Genomic DNA, 18175 nt, shown 5'->3' on the forward strand with positions numbered 1-18175 from the left:
AACATAAGTAAATGTTACAAACCTAAGTAAATAACGAAGAGAGTAGAATAGAAATAACAACAACTGCGATACTGGCGGATGTTTTGCTCATCTTTTTTTATTTATTTCATGATTAATATTCACATCACTGGTTAACAATGAATCACAACGAACATCTCTTTCATACCAAATACTCAGAATTGAGGGGGGGGGGTGAGCTCTATCTAACAGGACAGATGCCTCTAACAACCAGCAGATGGTTTCTTGTCTCCTGCATGCTCTTGCCATGCTCTTGTGCCCTACAGAATAATACAGCACACACTACAGTGGCTCCACTCACGGCACTGAAAAGCACATTCTTTTTGCGTGTTGTAGTGACAGATCTCAACATGTTGCTAATACCGCTGACCAAAGACCAAGATCTACAGCAAGTGAGAATGCAAAAAAAGTCACACAAATCACACTCCAACAAATCCCGTCTTATAAATAAAATGAAAACGTGTGTCGTCTACAAAGTGTGCTCGCTTTGATAAACAGACTTCTGTATGCGTGGTAGAGGACACTAACAGGGGATAAAAAACATTTCAGTGCTATGATGCTGACAAGCCTCTGTAGGTGGGAGACACAGCTAGGAGGCTCCAGGTGCATATCTACCAACACTCCCTTTTTTTCTTCTTTAACCCTTTATTCCCAGTTACATTTCAGGCAATTCGCCGTCGCTCTTAAAAGGTACAGTTCAAGCTCAAACTTTTTTTAAAACAATTTCCGTTTCCAAAATGTTTTCAGCCTTCGCTATCGACGCCGAGAAGATAATTAGGCCCCGAGACATCCCATAATTCAGTCCCGTGTTGGTAGGTATGTGGAGGTGTCTATATAGCAGCTGTCTAAATACACAACATTACATTCTACCACAAGCCAAAAGACTAAGTCTGGTTAGTCTAATGGGGAGGTCTGCGAGAGAAAGGACTGACCAGTGTGTGTCAGGTGTTACATGTACAGCAGTGCATTCCAAAACTCAAAAGCGGAAATGTTCTTTCCTTCGTAATGAACGAACCAATTCTGAAGTGCGGTTTACTTGGTTTGATTTTTGTTTTTCTGCGATGCTCCTTCAGTCGCATGAAACCCGACACACACGCTGCCTCCCTTCCTGCCCGTCGATTTAGAATCCGGGCAAATAGTGTTTTCCGTATGTGATCTATCTTCCAAAAACAGAACAGAGACAAACCTCATACACGTACTCGTACATCTTGCACCTTTAATACATTTTTAAAAACATTCTTGAGACTTCAGCAGGCCTTTTTCTTAACGGGGAAAAAAAGGCAAGACTCTGAAACAAAAGAAAAAGTACACTTTTCCTCTCTTATAATAATACCATTATTAAGCTTGACGGTAACAGGCTTATGAACGTCAATGCTCAGCTGTCAACATCCACAACACCCTGTTAAGAAGTAAGATTTTTTTATTGTTTTATTTTATTTGTTTGAGTTAATTCTGGAGTGATAAAAACATGGTGGAGACTATATACAGGGGACAGTGTGAGATACTAGTGGAAGGTGGTGTTCAAGTGATATAAGTGGGGTACAAACAGAGTGAATCTGGTTATTACCTTTTGTCCAAGATGCAAACTTAACTGTATTCCACAAATCTAGTCTTAAGCCTAATCATATCCTCTATGATTATAATAAATGTGAACTTTAAGGGATGAGGGGGCCCAGACAGGAGCCAGACAGCTGCATGTGCTATTGCTATAGCATACAGCAGGGGTGTCCAAACTACGGCCCGCGGGCCAAGTACGGCCGCAACTTCTAAAAATATAATGTAATATGGCCCACACTTGAAACTTGCGCTTGACTGTATTGTACTTCTTAGTTTCACCACTAGGTGGAGATACTGTGTTGAACAAGGCAGCTTTTCCACAAAATAACAGCAATCAAAGAAACGTTTAGCCCCGGATGATGACACGTCCTACACTGGTGCCGAGCGAGAACAGAAAGTTAAATGGCAGTTAGCTCAATAAGAGTATTTTTTTCCGTGCTAACAAAACACAAGAAAAAGTCACAATAGCAGCCACGAGGTAGCTCAACTCATTGCCACGGGAAACCTTTCTCAGATGGTGACTTCATAAAACAGTGCCTCACTAAAGTCGCAAGTATAATGTGCCCGGAATAAATGCAGGAATTCAACAACGTCAGCGTGTCCAGAAACACAGTTGTGCGGCGAATCGAAGACTTGTCAGCTAACCTAAACCATCAAGTGTCAGATAAAGCGCGTGCTTTTGCTTTTTACTCCATTGCATATGATGAGAGCACAGATGCCACAGACACCGCACAGCTGTTCATTTGTTTGCGGGGAGTTGACGATCATTTCTGCATTCGGAGCTGCTTGATTTTAGGAGTCTAAAGAGCACAACAACAGGTAAGGACATGTTTGAAGCTGTGTCAGATGCAATTAACAAGATGGGACAAGCTGTGTGGAGTTATAACAGATAGGGCTCCAGCTATGAAAGGCGAGCGCAAGAGAGCGGAGGTGAGGCTATTAAAATGCAGCGTATCACCCACCAAGACGCCCTCTGTGCTAAGACAGTCCAGCTCGGCGATGTGATCAACATGGTTGTGAAAACTGTCAACGTAATTCGAGCACGAGGGCACTCTACGCAACTTCAATGTTGCGCACTTCCCCACGCAGTCCGAAGTCAAATGTGCTTTTCCAAAGGCCAACCTTTCTGCTAAAAGGGGGAAATACGTGTCCGTGATAACGTCTCTCATGACAGAACTCAGTCAGTGCTTACGTGGCGGCTGGTCAATAGAGGGCGATAGGGCGCCGCCCCACCTTGAGCCACAACAAATAAAATAAAACGAATAATAATAATAAACTATACAAATTGTCAATATTTGTGTTTTTGAAATATGGAATCACCCAGTAATATGTGTAAAATATGATATCTGCGGTAAATATATGCTTTTCCTGCATGTCCTCTCTGCGTGTGCACGTCTCAGCAGCGCTGCAGAAACTGCCCAAAAGAGCAGTGACGCAGTTCAGCCAATTGCTGATTAAAGATATAAATGTGTGACATACAATTTAGCCAATCAGCGCCCTCAAATAGATTCAGCTTGGAGCAGAATCGGTTCTGCCCCAAGCTGCGCGTTCCCGTCCGGACAAGTCTCTACAGGCGGGCGCAAGCTCCAGCGCGAGCACTACTCCTCCAAGACCCGTTTGAGAGGACAACTTTGAGGAGAAACTGCTGTGCTGATATCAGATCAGCCTGACCTCACAATCAGACAGCAGACTAGCAGGAAAGGGAAGCAGCACATGAAGCTACTAGCTGTAAATAAGATGTCCTGACCTGTTTGTCAAAGTGTTATTTTCTGCTTTTTTTCATGTTGGAATAAATGTTAAATATTTAACTGCAAAGTAGCAATACGTGTTTGATACCTTCATTGATTTAGCATTAAATCATACTGGGATGTTTGCTGAAATTGATTGGATGTGGCACAGCCCTACCTAGAACATGTTCCACCAGCTGCCATGGCTTTCAATATGTTTCTCTCATTGAGAGAGACATCGAGCTGTCTGTTCGGCTCAACATACGTGAGCAAACATCTCTGTTAAATCTGAACAAAAGCACATTGAGAACCAAATTTGATTGATTTTGCTCACTTTAACACACTAGGGGTGAGGCGATCGGACCTGAGTGGCCCAGCCCTTGGTATATTTTTCTGTATGTGGCCCTCAGTGAAAAACGTTTGGACACCCCTGGCATACAGCATGTCAAATACAGCCTGACCCATACTACAGTTTTCTGGCATATAACAATATTGATTTATTTAAAAAATTGATAACGATGTATCGATTCTGCTGGTATTCATTTTTTCATAAGGATCCCTTCAATTTTGAGTTGTGGCCAATATTTGCACTGATCAGTACATTTTAGAGTATATAAATGAACGTTCTCTTGTGTAGGACCATGTTTCTTGTGTACATCTGTTCGTGGTCTCTTAACACACACACACACACACTGACACCGATCCGCTTTCAGCCCAAATCGACCCGAAACTCATGTTAAGTCACAATAAATCTTCCTGCGTCCAGCGGGTTAAGATGTTGACCTTTGTCACGTCAGCACCATCTCATTTCCTGTCCGTGCAATTTAAAAAGGCACAGATAACCCCATTAATCTACTACGCCTTCATTTTAATCCCACTGAATTACAAAGAAAATGTGACCCTTAACTGGATTAAAAGAATGTATAGCATGTAGCAGTCTGCATCACTCTCTACTATCAATAGTAGCCGTCACTCACTTCCTGTGTGAACTAAACTAGAAATGCTTTAAATCTTTTTAAAATCTAATTTGAAGGGCAGCATTTTCATCTCACCTGTTTTTCAGGTCGAGGGACGAATCTCAAGGTTTTGAATGCTTTTCTTTAAAAGCATTAGATTGATTGGTTGATATCTTTATTTCCATGCCATAGCGGGCCCAACCGGTTCATGAGTGCAGTTCAGAGCGGTTCATTCTCTGCTTAGGTAGACATTACTCCACTATATCTTTACATATATACCAACATTTGTGCTATTTTAATGCTCTACATTTTGAATTAAGCACCGTTTACATGCTGTATGCCAACGCAATAAGATTCAATCAACGACAAAAGGATCTGCAAGAGGTGTCTTTGATGCTAGTCCTCTCAAAACATCCTTTAGCTGTCTATCAACTTGTAGCTGGGTCAGAAAGTAATAACCAGTGAATGTTGACAGGAACAACATGAGGGCAGACTGGAGAGTTGATTGTTGATCCACTGATGACCAATGTCCCACTATAATCCACTGAGCCGACCCAGACGAAGGGGGCACCGATGTGCCGGTCAACATGCACAACATCAGGTCATCCCGTCATACGGCAACAAACTCTAACACACATTAAGACTACAACTTGTTCCTCTGTCTACCTGTCAAAGCACTTTCATCCCTTTTGTTCTTCTGTTCCGAAGACAGATTCACATGTTTATGTACTTTCAGGCAACTCATGGGCATGACCATTTGGAGGGAACAGGAACTATTAAATATGCTTTAACGGTGTTTTAAGTTGCCTATTCTCTGTTGTTCACGATTTGATCGCTTGCTCTTTGATTATCATAACTTTACTACCCAGACTGCTTTGCTCCCAGAAGCACACATGTACAGTATGCTGCTGACGATGTTTGAGCAATAAACAGCAAAGCAACTTTTATATCACTTCAGTGCATCAGGAAATGAACAAGACTGTGTTCAAAGTGCACACGACTTTTTAAGGGGAACTGTACATAATGAACAGGATTTTGGTGTTATTAAGTGATTCCAGATACAATAATATAGCTCATCAATGAGAACAGCGTGAAGCTGGCCTGAAGCTTCTCTCATGGTGATGTAAGGTTTCTCAGTCGCCCTTTGTTAAGTCTCAGAGCCAGCCTATCAGTGTTCTAGAGCTAAGCAGCGCTCTCTACAGGATGGATGCAGTAGTAACACTTCACACATCTGACAACTACGGCAGCGCCCCACCAACACGTGTCAGTTCCATAGTTACAGAGACCAGTCCTCAGAACCATGCATAGACTTACAGCCAGTAGAACGGGCACCTCTCGGTGAGCATCAGCCGCTTACACTCCTTTTTATCTGCCGTGACACATGACGCAACGCTTTTGGTCTGTAAATCCAAGTCACATCACAGTGTTGTTTCCATAAAATGCATTGCACTGTATTTAAGTGATTTCCTACAACAATACAAACAGACAAAAAAAAAAAAGTTAAATTTCTTCTCCACACAAGAACATTTAAGACATTTAACAATTGTGGAAAAAGAGAAAAACTAATCCCCTATGACTTCAGGCAAATGTATTATCTACTGTTAAATTGAAATGATTCGCTGCTATACTCTATTTTACAAGTCCAGATGTGTTCGCTAGATAGACATCTATAAACACCACTGCACGGCCCCTGCTGCAGTCTCCGCAGATCCTTCTTGGTTCTGCTGTTGCTGAAATACTGCTGCATTCATGGCATTCTGGAGCAGGGCAGTCCCTCCTGTCCAGTGTAGTAAAACTATTTATAATTGATATAGAATTTTCTTTTTACCTTTGAGAATTTTAGGATTTTTTTTTACATCCAGTGTTATCCTATAGAAAACAAAAAACTAGAAAATGTTGGAAAAAATGTAAAAAAATGCATTTAAAAAGCTATTTACTTCAATCTATTTACACGACTAATGAGTAAAACATATGCTGGAGACTTCAAGTGGCTTGGTACTGGAGATGGTTCGACAGTCTCTAGTGAATTAATTAGACACTAAAAGGTTGCAAAGAAAATGCCAACTTCAGACTTGCCATGAATGTAACATTATTCCCCTTTAATTGACACTCCGTCCTGCAAGTGAACTCCCCCTCACACCCTTCAACTTCTGTGGTCGTCCTCTGTCTCTGTCTCTGTCTTGTGTGTGTGTGTGTGTGTGTGTGCCGTGTGTAACAGGAGGCGTTCCGACTAAGATCACTGTATTGCTGTCAGAGAGTCGGAGTGAACCACGAGACGAGGAAGCGGACGAGAAGGAGGCAAGCACATGATGATGATCACGGGAGGGACGGCACACCGACACAGATCATCATTAATGTAACGATATCAGCATAGACCACCAAAAACACGATAAAGAGTTGCTTCCATTAACAGAGAAATGCTTCTATGGACAGCGTGCCGTTTTTTATTTCAGGGTGCTTTTTGTGTGTATTATAACGTGTGTGCACATGTGCTGACTTCTGTTTGTTTCTGTGTGTGTGTATGTGTGTGTGCATGTACACCAACAAGCATGTGTGTGCTTTCCTGTATTTATCTGTGCTTGTGTGTTGGTGTGTGTGTTTGGGTCTCACAGAGAGGATTCTAAGATGCACCGGCTAGTGGGAGGACTCAAAAGAGGGTGTGGCTCTGTAGCCCCACCCCCTCTCCACCAGGGATGTACCACATGACCAGGAAGTACCACATGAGCAAGAGGGCACTGTCTGTCTGTCTGTCTCTGATAGCCATATGTGAACGCTGGACACATGTCAGGGGGACTGCTGGGGCCGCTCACAGGAGAGTCTACTGTGGAACGGAAGGATACATGGGAGGTTTGGGTTCAACCCCTCAGAAATAGTCTTATTGAGAAGACTAAAGGGTTAAGTGCCCCCAAACTTTATGCTACGCAAATGGTCGGACATAAGAGTGTATGAGCTTTTTTATAGATAACGGTTAAGGGGTTTGTAAGTCTTACACATGGAACGGTGCTTTATTTTTGGTCCGTTTCTCTGTAACACCCACAGTAGTTTGTGGACTTTTGCTACGACCACGTGACCAGGACGGAATTTTGCACAGTTTTACTTACACCGCGTGAGCTAAATCGCAGATCATGCCGATTCCATTGTCACAAATTGATAAAATCCCGCCATTTGATGTGTTGGCATGACCGGGCCTTTACCCAGCAGCCTGTGTGACATGATGGGTCACGTTGTCCGCAGTAAGATTCAGTATACTGTGTACTGACGCATTCATGTTGACTAAAAGCTGCAGCAGCTAGCAGTTGAACTCCAAGGTTTAACACTTACTCTAAAGGGTTAAATATTCCTTTTCAAGATCAGACCCTTCAAGGTTAGATACTGTGATCCCAACTCATTCCGCTTCAAGATCAAATACCTGTGTTCAGTGCCAAATTCTTCTTGAGCCAAGGTAAGAGAAGCCCCATCACTTTTCGCCTCTTGATGATTCTCATGCTCTAATCACATCATTAAATGATGTTTCCAATTGTGGCAAAAGCCTTCTGCTTTGTTATAGCCTCTACATTTATGTACTGTACTGTCATTGAATGCATCTTTTCTTGAAACCTAAACCAGGAATTATCTGACATCCTAAAATCCGACTTTCTGCACTGATTTGGAACTTCACCTTCAGATCCGTTTCCAAACGTCTCCAACAGTATCCTCTCTACTCCACATAAGCCCCATGTCCTCTGCGCTGATCGCTGCTACTGCTGAAGATAAAGAAGCATTGTTGTCATACATCTGGGTGAGACAAACTGGTGCAATGATGTAAGAGATGTATTGGGAGATAATGTTTGACTTGACAACGTGCATTGCTGTAGATACTGTAGATGTGTTGATTTAAAGCAGACTTGCCAGGCCTTCAGCTGGTTAGTGTGGTCAGGGGCTAAGTGGACATGGACTAAGAATGGAGGTGGGGCAATTGCTAGCGCTAGCAAGGTCTGCTAACAAGGTTTGAAGATCAAAGTGGTTTTGAATTTTGAAGGCCTGTAGGAGGGACCATAGATCAGCCTCAGAGTGTTAAAACAGTATCAGACTCATAGGTGGAAATATTCTAAGACTGGCTATGTTCAATATACTTCCGTTAGCATTGACTACAATAGTGGGTTTATTGTGGTGGTGTTAAATTTGGGGTTTAAGTCCTCTAAATCAGTGCTTACAAGGGAATTTTATCAGCAGAGAAGCTGGCGGAACCCCACACAGAAACACAGACAAACAGGAAGTGCTCTTCTCTGTGGTAGGCAGGGCCAAAGGTCAACCGTTGAGAGGTCAAAGGTCAGGGGTTGGTAGCAGGAAGCCGGCAGGCGAAACCCCCAGAGAAACACAGAGAGGCGATCGGTCAGTTCGGTGCTGCGGTGGGCGAGATGAAGGGCGGGGCCAAAGGGAAGTGACTGCGCCGTGGTAGGTTGGTTGGTCAGTCGATTGGCAGGTCGACAAGCGCCATGCGTGTCCCGCCAAAATCTATTGGTCACTGGGACTCAATCTGTTGGGGGGAAGAAATTGGATTGAGAAAGGAAAACGAAAAAAAGTTAAGGGAAGGAGAGAAAAGTGATACTGAGACGAGGGAGGAAACTTTCTGAGTCTCAATTCTACCAGCCAGATGGTGTGTTACTTTAACTGACAGGCTGGTGCAGTCTGCAACCAGGTTCATCTGAATTATAGACCAAATTATAAACCATTCCTGTTTTAATTGTATTAGCACTACAGCCATCTATCAATTAGACCAAGTTTGGAAACCACATCGTCTGTCGTCCCTCTGAACTCAGGGAGTCTGGAGGACGGCTGCAGTGCCAGAGATGACTTTATCCACTAAGACCGGCTAATCTTCAGTCTGTAGGTCTCTCCATAATTTAATTTAGTAGCAAAGCGTCTGCTATTTTTACCACCACTCTCCATCAGACACGTAGCGGAGATCAGATGCATGCACGCACAATATCTCTTTATCGTCTCGTGTGTCTGTATTTGCTAAACCCCTAAACAGCGATTGTCCAATCAGAGCCAGTCAGACTCAGTTGGCTACAATCACAGACGTGCACTTCAATGTTTTTAGATATGAAACTTTATACAAACTAATTTCCCCCTGAGGATGAATAAAGTTTATATCTATCTATGATAGTGTGTGTCTGTGTTTACACCCACTTGTCTCAGTGATGCGTTTGTCTATGCTATGCTCCCTCAGTCCGTCTCCCCCAAAAGGAGTGGGTGTAGGCTCCTTCATCCCATTCTCCTTGGCAACGCCTCCTGGTGCTGTTGCCTTAGCAAGGCCCGTTAGTCCTGTTGTCGGAGCGCCACTCTGGGGGGAAGATGTCTTCTCCTCTGCTTTCTCCTCCTGTGAACACACACACACACACACACACACACACACACAGACACACACACACACCCACAATCTTGTGGCGTCGACCAGTAAATGCACCGTGAGTCAGCAGAGCCAGAGAAGGTAACTGATAGAATGAGTGACTGTGAGAGTTTGACCTTGTGTCCGTTGGTCTGCTCGTTGCCTGGCCCCACGTTGTCCATGGATCCAATCTTACACTTAGCTTTAATGTTTAGCTTATGGGACTCAATCTTCACATCACCTCCACCTGAGATAAACAAAAATTAATAAAAAGGAAGAAGGTTAGTATGAGAGCTGAAATAGAACCATGAAATAGAGGAGAATAGAAGTAATAAATCCGACCTGGCTTATGTTTGATGTTGTCCTTTGAGCCACATTTGGACGTCACCTTGCTTAAATCAACCTTCTTGTACTGGATCTGCACCTGGGGGGGGGAGATCACGATGTAGCCGCTTCATACAAAACTCACAAAGAGGCCACATCCTGTGCAATGCAATGCAGCTACACTTCAGCGTCTACTCTGTCCACTCTCGGAAATCACAGTCATTAACATGCACCTGGTGCAGTAGTAGAGGATGCAGTCTGTACGATACGGTGGTGTATGTGGGGGAATGGACACAACACAGCAGATGCTGCACTACCTGCCCATGCTGCATACTTTGACCTGTGCTGTTAGTCAGGCTGCGTTGTCAGGCTGGTAAACGGCGCTCCTTCTATGCTTATGAATCAACACAGGCTTTAATTGGAGGACACAATAAGCCAGTTATGAGACCGTCGCCCCATCATGAGTGTGTGTGTTCAGTATCACAGGCAGCTGATGGATTTTAGGAGGCAGTGGCCTGTCTGACAGCGTGTGATGAGATCAATCAAATATACATGTGTGTGATGACGAATAGGAGGACAGACAGTCGGATAACTGTGACCCTCAGAGCTGTTGAAATTGTGTTAGCAAACAAACCATGATTGCTTTCCGATTGGCTGATTGACATTCGAGCGCTCCCTCATTAGAGGCTGCTTGACAGGTTCTAACATTAATCACCTGATTTTATAATACAACACGAATATTTGAATTCTTAACAGCTAATCTAAATATTCATGATGTCATTTCAGACTGAGAAACACACCCATGACTTCAGTGAATACAGAACATTTTAATATTGGTGAAAATGTATGTGTGTTCAGCCTACTGCAGTACATTCCAATGAGTGATATTACTATCTTACAGGATTGTGTATTGTGTTTGTATTTGCTGGCTTTATGTGGAACACACTTTAGGACAAAGAAGGTTTTTATCACATACATGTATGGAGCAAATATATAAAGTTTGTGTGTATGTTAATCCACTTTCAGCAGGTCGCTTGAATACTCTCTTAAAGGGGAACTACACCCATTTGCAAAATTCCTTCCTGTTATTCCTATGGTCCAAGACAGTCCAAAAATATCAGTTAACATTAACAATTATCTCCCAAATCCAATACTAGAGGGTTTAAAAACCCACATTTGTAACTACTTCATAGATAATATATTGGGAAAGATGTTATGGATGACACCAGGGGAATGTTGTATATGGCTCCATTTTCACAACTGAGATCAGGAGAAAAGAGTTGCGCTCATTTGAGTGTTAACAAAGGAAAGACAATCAGTCTCCTATTCATTGTCTATGGAGCAGCTCCACTTCATACTGGATGTTATCACACGTTTGAGACTTCCTTCTCTGGTTTCTGGCTTGCAGAGAGAGTAGCTCATATTCACAAATATTGATATATCCTTTTTGGAATTCTTCATTTATGTGGTATTCCACTTTCATATTTACTTTTACATGTGTTGCGCATGTGTTGTTTTTACATGTATATGTAAACAACAATACAATACACCAAAATATACCTCATGTAAATTAAAAAAATTGACAAAAATGGGCAAGACAAAGTAAAGATAAAAATGAACATCTGCATAACAATAAAGGTGCGTTCACACCAAACGCGGCGCCAATTATTCGCGTGAGTAGATCACATACAAAGTCTATGCACAGAAATATTTCAACTTCAAAAAATCGAGTGAAGCCCATCAGCGTTGAGATACTCCTCCTGTCACCACTGACGTCCTGCCATTGTTGAAATAAATACTGTAGCCGTCTGTGTTCACCCACAGCTCTACGATTCCTCATATTAGTAGAGACCGGACCAAACTGTGTGTACAAATGTTTGTGTAAACCATACGGTACAACAAAGACGCTGCCGTATTTCTGCCGAGATGACGTTATTTTGAGTGTTGCTGGAGCTGCTACAATGTTAGCTTAGCCTAGCACCGATCGATCCGAGCTCCATTAAGAAAACAAGTATTTAAAAAGTGATTTGCTTGTTGTCTTGCAGAGAGAACTAACAAAACATGAATTCAGACTTTTTACAAATCGGCATTATTACGTAGTTGTTTCGGCATCCTTTGTATCGGTTTATAGCAGTGAAACTACAGTTTATTTTGTATTCATACAGCTGTAGTAAACAGCCGACGTGTGGCTTGCTAGACACAGTGAATACAGCTCGATAAAATAGTTATGAACCCAGACAAGACGGCGTTTAGTTCTGGGACTTCCACAACACGTACTAAGCAGAAATAGGTTATTTTTTCTGTGGTGGTGGCGGAAATAAATGGCGGACAGTTGAACGGCTTCCAGGGCGATAAGCCACACCCCCTCTCCGGCGTGTTACACGAATGACCACAAATGGTCCCCGGCGAGTGAACGCGGCGCAAATGGTGCGATTAATGCGTTTGGTGTGAACATGGCATAATAGTACAAAGGGTTGAGAGGCATTGGTGATCATGAGGAAAGGGACGAAACAGCTGCGTTCGAGACTCCTGGGCTCTGATTGGTTGTTTTCCTTCGAGCAGTGGAATCTTGTAAATGCCATGAGAAGCACTAAGAGGAGGCAGAGAAACCTGATTTTTTTCACAGATTATCTATGTGGTGTACTACTGTCAGTATATAGTGACAGTTTGAGCAATTATGATGAAAAGTTATTTTCATTAAAGTTACCAACAGCTTTAAAACTGTTAACAGTTGCTATTACTGTGACATCGGTCCGGCCTCTAGTTGTATTTGATGTCACATTCTTGGACACTATGAGCCGATTCCTGTGTACCCTTTTGCATTTGGTTTAATTGATGAGAGACAGCAAAGTGGTGGTTGTGAGGGCAGCCCAGAGACGGACTATGATAGTGCAGCAGGTGTTTGGAGCAGATGGGAGCAACATCTGGAAGGGTGGGCAGAGAGACCTGTGGTCAGGTCCCTTTGAGTGAAATCAATCCAAAATGCAAACAGAGAGGAGCCATAAATGCGCTGATTATAGTGCAATCATTCTTAGTTGCTTTGAAAATTATGCTTCTGGGTAAATACAGCCCAATCGGGTGTAAGAGATACAACATGATTCCAGCCATGGTGAACCAACATTACATACTAGGAACACAAATTCCTTTTTTAGTGGCTGGGATCAAGAAAGTACATCCTCAATTGATCACAATTTTTGAGCAATTGAGGGTCTATAAGCTCGTAATATGATGCGCATCCACCCTCACCAGAGTCTCCCTCCAGCTCCAGCAGTACTTACTTTGCCACCTCCAGGGACATGTTTGATATTGTCCTTGGAGCCACAGCGAGACGTGATATGGCTGAAGTCCAGCTTTTTGTGCACTATCTGAACCTAAAGACAGGCAGGCAGACACACACACACACACACACACAAGCAGGAAAGTGAGGAGGTAGAAGGGAAAGAAAGAAAGAAAGAAGGGCATGAAAGGCAGACAGACAAGAGCAGCAGAGAAGAGCAGATCAGCTGGCAGCTTAAGTTAACAGGATACAGAGTGGCCTTGCTCTGTAAGTATGGAAGAGGTTCTGTCATTCAAATCAAAGGATTCCTCCTATACACCAGTTTGGTGATTATCTGCATGTGATAAATTTATCAGCACATGGCACTGTAGAAATGGTGTAGGGACCTAATGCAAGGAAATCACGGGTTGAAATACAGGGTGCAGCTGATGGGACGGATTCTTAAAGGGAAGGTTTGTGATGAATTCCTACCAAAAATCAACGCTGACATATCAAAAGATGGAGGTTACTGACTGAATGACAACAGATGCTTCCATAATCAGTAACAGAAACTGAGCACAGGACAGACAGTGGAAGGGGAGACGGAGCACATGCAACAGAATATTACACGGGACAGTCAGTGATTTTGTGTTAATGCATGCCGTTCTAAGCAGAGAAGCGACTGCAAGCGACTAATACTGTGGAAGACAAAAGATGTTGCTACTACGTAATACGGATCAGCCTGTTGTTCTGCCATGAAGAATGACTTAAGCACAAACTACATGTTGCATGCATGGGTTGGCCAGGATTGTCTGGATTTAAGCGATACATAGAGATTTAGAGAGTTCAACCCATTGGTTAACCTAAGTATTATGTGATGACCAAAATAACTCATGTGGGATGTGTTGAATGCCATGTTGTTGATACTTCGATTTTCAACTTTACATCTAAAAGCAGGGTAAATGATTTCGCAGCAAGGGTTATCTCACAACGATACCAAAAAGAGCCAGAAAATCCAAGAAAAGTATAAACACAACACAATATAAATGAAAGCTGCGAGCAGCGATGAACGGGCCCTCGCATCCTCCAGCCTGTCGGGGGTGGCGGCGGGACTCTGGCCTGATCGTCCAAGAACGTCCGCCACCGTCGGATAGCGCGAGACGTTTTTAATCCCGCGTGGATTGCCTGATGCTGGAAATGATGCTTTGCAAATAGTCTGATGCTTCCTGTATCCGCTGCCTAGCACTACAGAACACGTGCAAACATGCATTATGTTGCTCTGTGTCAAGTGTAAACCACATGGTGTAAAAGTAATGTAAATTGGAGGTGTTTGTCACAAAACACTGATTTCCATTGGCCAGTAGGTGGCGCTGTGAGTATTAGGGGAAATTAGCTTGTAGACATCCTCAGGCCATGAGTGTTATCAAGCATGTGAAGTTTGGGACCGTTTGGAACAAGTCCAGCTGAGTTACATCAGACATTTCCTTTAGCCAGTAGGCTTCGCAGGTTTACTGTAGCGCCCCCTAGTGGTCGAATGCAAAATAATTATCAGGGTATGTTACTGGATGAGATGTGCACATATGCTGAATATTTTGGGAATTTAGAACAAATGGTTGAGAAGTTATGTGTATTGATATTTTTCCACGCACCTAAGAAGTGTATTAGTCCATATCTTGTAAACGCAAAGAGATATCAAAAAGCTTTTGATATATTTTGATGATCTAGATCCACTTATGATCCACAGCAAATTTTGTAGAAATCGGACCCAGCTTTTTTGTAAATCTACATGTGATACATCTGTTTACCAAATGCTATACATCTAAATTTCATATATACAGTGAACATACTGCGAGGGCTGCATCGTCGAAATATTGTATAAATTCATACAAAATTAAAATGGCCGACTTCCCGTGGGGTTTGGAGCATTGTCCCAAGAGACTTTTTTTTAAGTCTTCATAGGAGACATGTGCCTACCAAGTTTCATATATGTAGCCAAAACGTAGCGCTGGGGCTGCTCTTTTGAAATATTGTAGGGGGTGCTTCAGAGGCAATTTAAAACGGCCAACAAAAAAAATCATAAACTATTTCTTCCTATGACCTGTGACACATGTACAAAGTTCCATGAGTTTTTGAGCATCCCAACCCACTAAACCATCAGCTAAACCATCAGTTAAAGTACGAAGGCTGAAAAGTGCCAAAAAACAGAACTTCGCTAGTGGTCGAATGCAAAAACATTCTGAGGGTTTGTTACGGGATGCGATGTGCACATATGCTGAACATTTTGGGAATTTAGGACAAATGGTTGAGAAGTTATGTCTATTGATATGCCACGCCCCTAAGAAGTTCATTGGTCCGTACCTTGTAAACGCTAAGATATATAAAAAAGCTTTTGATAACTTTAGATGATATAGGTCCATTAATGATCCACAACAAATTATATAGAAATCGGACCCAGCGTGTAGGAGGAGTTCGCAAAAATGGGTTTTGCACTAAATTCAAGATGGCGTAAAATCTAAGTAGGCGGAGCTTAGGGGTCTGAGAGGCTTTTTTTTTTTTAGATGTAGCGGATTTGGACATTTCAAGGAAATCTGACATACTGGCCGAGGGGCGTCGCCGGTCCGACTTGTAGGGGGCGCTAGAGAGCCATTTGTTTTACACAGAAAGATGCATTTTTTTCAGATGGCTATTTTCACCAGGCTTGACAAGTCCCCAACATTTGGTGAGTTTTCATGCATGGCAAGTCCTCCTACCATGCGTACGTTTACCCAAACAAGTACAATTTCAATTGGGCCTTCGCTGGCCCGACGTCGGTTGCTCGGGCCCTAATGAATCAGCATCTCAGGTTTCAAAGGGACACCATTAATATTGATAAATACAAATCAAGTGGCCAGTAGGATGAAGATGATTTGCAGTTCAGCAGTGCCGATGCACTTGAGATAAATGTGGATTGGTGTCTGTTTTCACAACAAGAGATCTGAAGCGTGAATCAGAAAGTGTTGGCATCTTGATACCGACACACAAGCTACCCTTCAGAACAGTATGAGACGCACCGAGCTTTTAAGTAACTACAACGTAACTACCGTTTCACAATGTTAACCACGCGTTACAACGTTAACCACAACCGTTTCAGAATGTTAACCACGCGTTACAACGTTAACCACAACCGCTTCACAATGTTAACCACGCGTTACAACGTTAACCACAACCGTTTCACAATGTTAACCACGCATTACAACATTAACCACAACCGTTTCACAATGTTAACCATGCGTTACAACATTAACTACAACCGTTTCACAATGTTAACCACGCGTTACAACATTAACTACAACCGTTTCACAATGTTAACCATGCGTTACAACGTTAACCACAACCGTTTCACAATGTTAACCACGCGTTACAACGTTAACCACAACCGTTTCACAATGTTAACCACGCGTTACAATGTTAACCACAACCGTTTCACAATGTTAACCACGCGTTACAATGTTAACCACAACCGTTTCACAATGTTAACCACGCGTTACAACGTTAACCACAACCGTTTCACAATGTTAACCACGCGTTACAACGTTAACCACAACCGTTTCACAATGTTAACCACGCGTTACAACGTTAACCACAACCGTTTCACAATGTTAACCACGCGTTACAACGTTAACCACAACCGTTTCACAATGTTAACCATGCATTACAATTTTAACCACAACCGTTTCACAATGTTAACCACGCGTTACAACGTTAACCACAACCGTTTCACAATGTTAACCACGCATTACAATGTTAACCACAACCGTTTCACAATGTTAACCACGCGTTACAACGTTAACCACAACCGTTTCACAATGTTAACCACGCGTTACAACGTTAACCACAACCGTTTCACAATGTTAACCACGCATTACAATGTTAACCACAACCGTTTCAAAATGTTAACCATACGCTGCAATGTTAATGCTTTACAACGCACAAACCTTCAGTGTCAAGATACTATGCTGTCATTAAAGTGACATGCGAGTGCTTCTGGCCAAGCAGCAAAATATGATAAAATTTAATATTCTATCTCATAACAGGGTGAGATCACGTTGAGGCTGACAGCTACTTTCCTTGATTTGATGCTATTTTCAGCCCAAGCTAGAGTGTAAAAACAGTGAACCATAAGATCTGTGAGAGTCAAGAGGTTTGGAGTTAGGTGTATCCCACTTGAGAAGAATTTTGGATTCAGTCCCAACAAAAGGAGTAAAGGACTACGACACCCCACTATCATCTTTAATACGCATCATCCATGATCTCACTTTTGACATAATGATAGTTGCTTACTGCCACTCAACATTACCGACAATGAGGAGTCAGCATGCAGGATTGAAACTATTAACCTACCAGGGACATGTTAGTCCCTCTATTCTCCTCCCCGATGGCTATTTTAATGGCTCATTTTCTCAGGAACTTGATGTACTGCTTTAATCAAATAAGCTCACATTCATGCAATGGTCAGTTGTTTGTATTATTCTACCACTGAGAGGGACTCACTCCACCCCTCTCCCACACTAACATAAGCTCTCCCCATTGTGTTGTGGTATTGGTTTCTTTGCCTCGGTGGTTGTATCGTAAAAAACCCTGCAGACTATAGACGCCTTCCTCCATTCTCTCCGTCTCTGTCTCAGTCTCTTTCTCCAGGATGAAAATGGCATGATGACGCAGGTGGCACCAGCAAAGGATGAGTCACTGAGCAGTTAGCACACGTGCGCTTAACGCATGATTGCGCACGCACGCACGCACGCACGCACGCACGCACGCACGCACGCACGCACGCACGCACGCACACACGCACACACGCACACACGCACACACACACACACACACCTGTAGCTCCTAGGTTCTTGTTTATAATGTCTCCTCAATTTTAGTGAGGAATGTTGCTCATGCAAAAAAGGGAGGCAGCGGCATGCTGAACATGTTTCCCCAT

The 18175-nt window shown here is 42.8% G+C and overlaps 1 protein-coding gene across 1 annotated transcript in view; it reads right to left on the reverse strand.

Annotated features, from left to right (window-relative positions):
• Window positions 1-8649: 8649 nt before the first annotated feature.
• LOC306788787 (uncharacterized protein) overlaps window positions 8650-18175 on the reverse strand; it is a 121367-nt gene continuing 111841 nt past the window's right edge. Inside the window, exons 13-17 of the mRNA XM_079284442.1 lie at window positions 13232-13324; window positions 9972-10053; window positions 9767-9876; window positions 9431-9620; window positions 8650-8774 (exon numbers count right to left, since the gene is read on the reverse strand). Coding sequence (XP_079140568.1) covers window positions 8770-8774; window positions 9431-9620; window positions 9767-9876; window positions 9972-10053; window positions 13232-13324 — 480 coding nt within the window. The 3' untranslated portion in view covers window positions 8650-8769. The remainder of the gene's footprint in view (window positions 8775-9430; window positions 9621-9766; window positions 9877-9971; window positions 10054-13231; window positions 13325-18175) is intronic.

The sequence above is a fragment of the Melanostigma gelatinosum genome (genome assembly GCF_949748355.1).
Source record: "Melanostigma gelatinosum genome assembly, chromosome: 15".
Lineage (NCBI taxonomy): Eukaryota > Metazoa > Chordata > Actinopteri > Perciformes > Zoarcidae > Melanostigma > Melanostigma gelatinosum.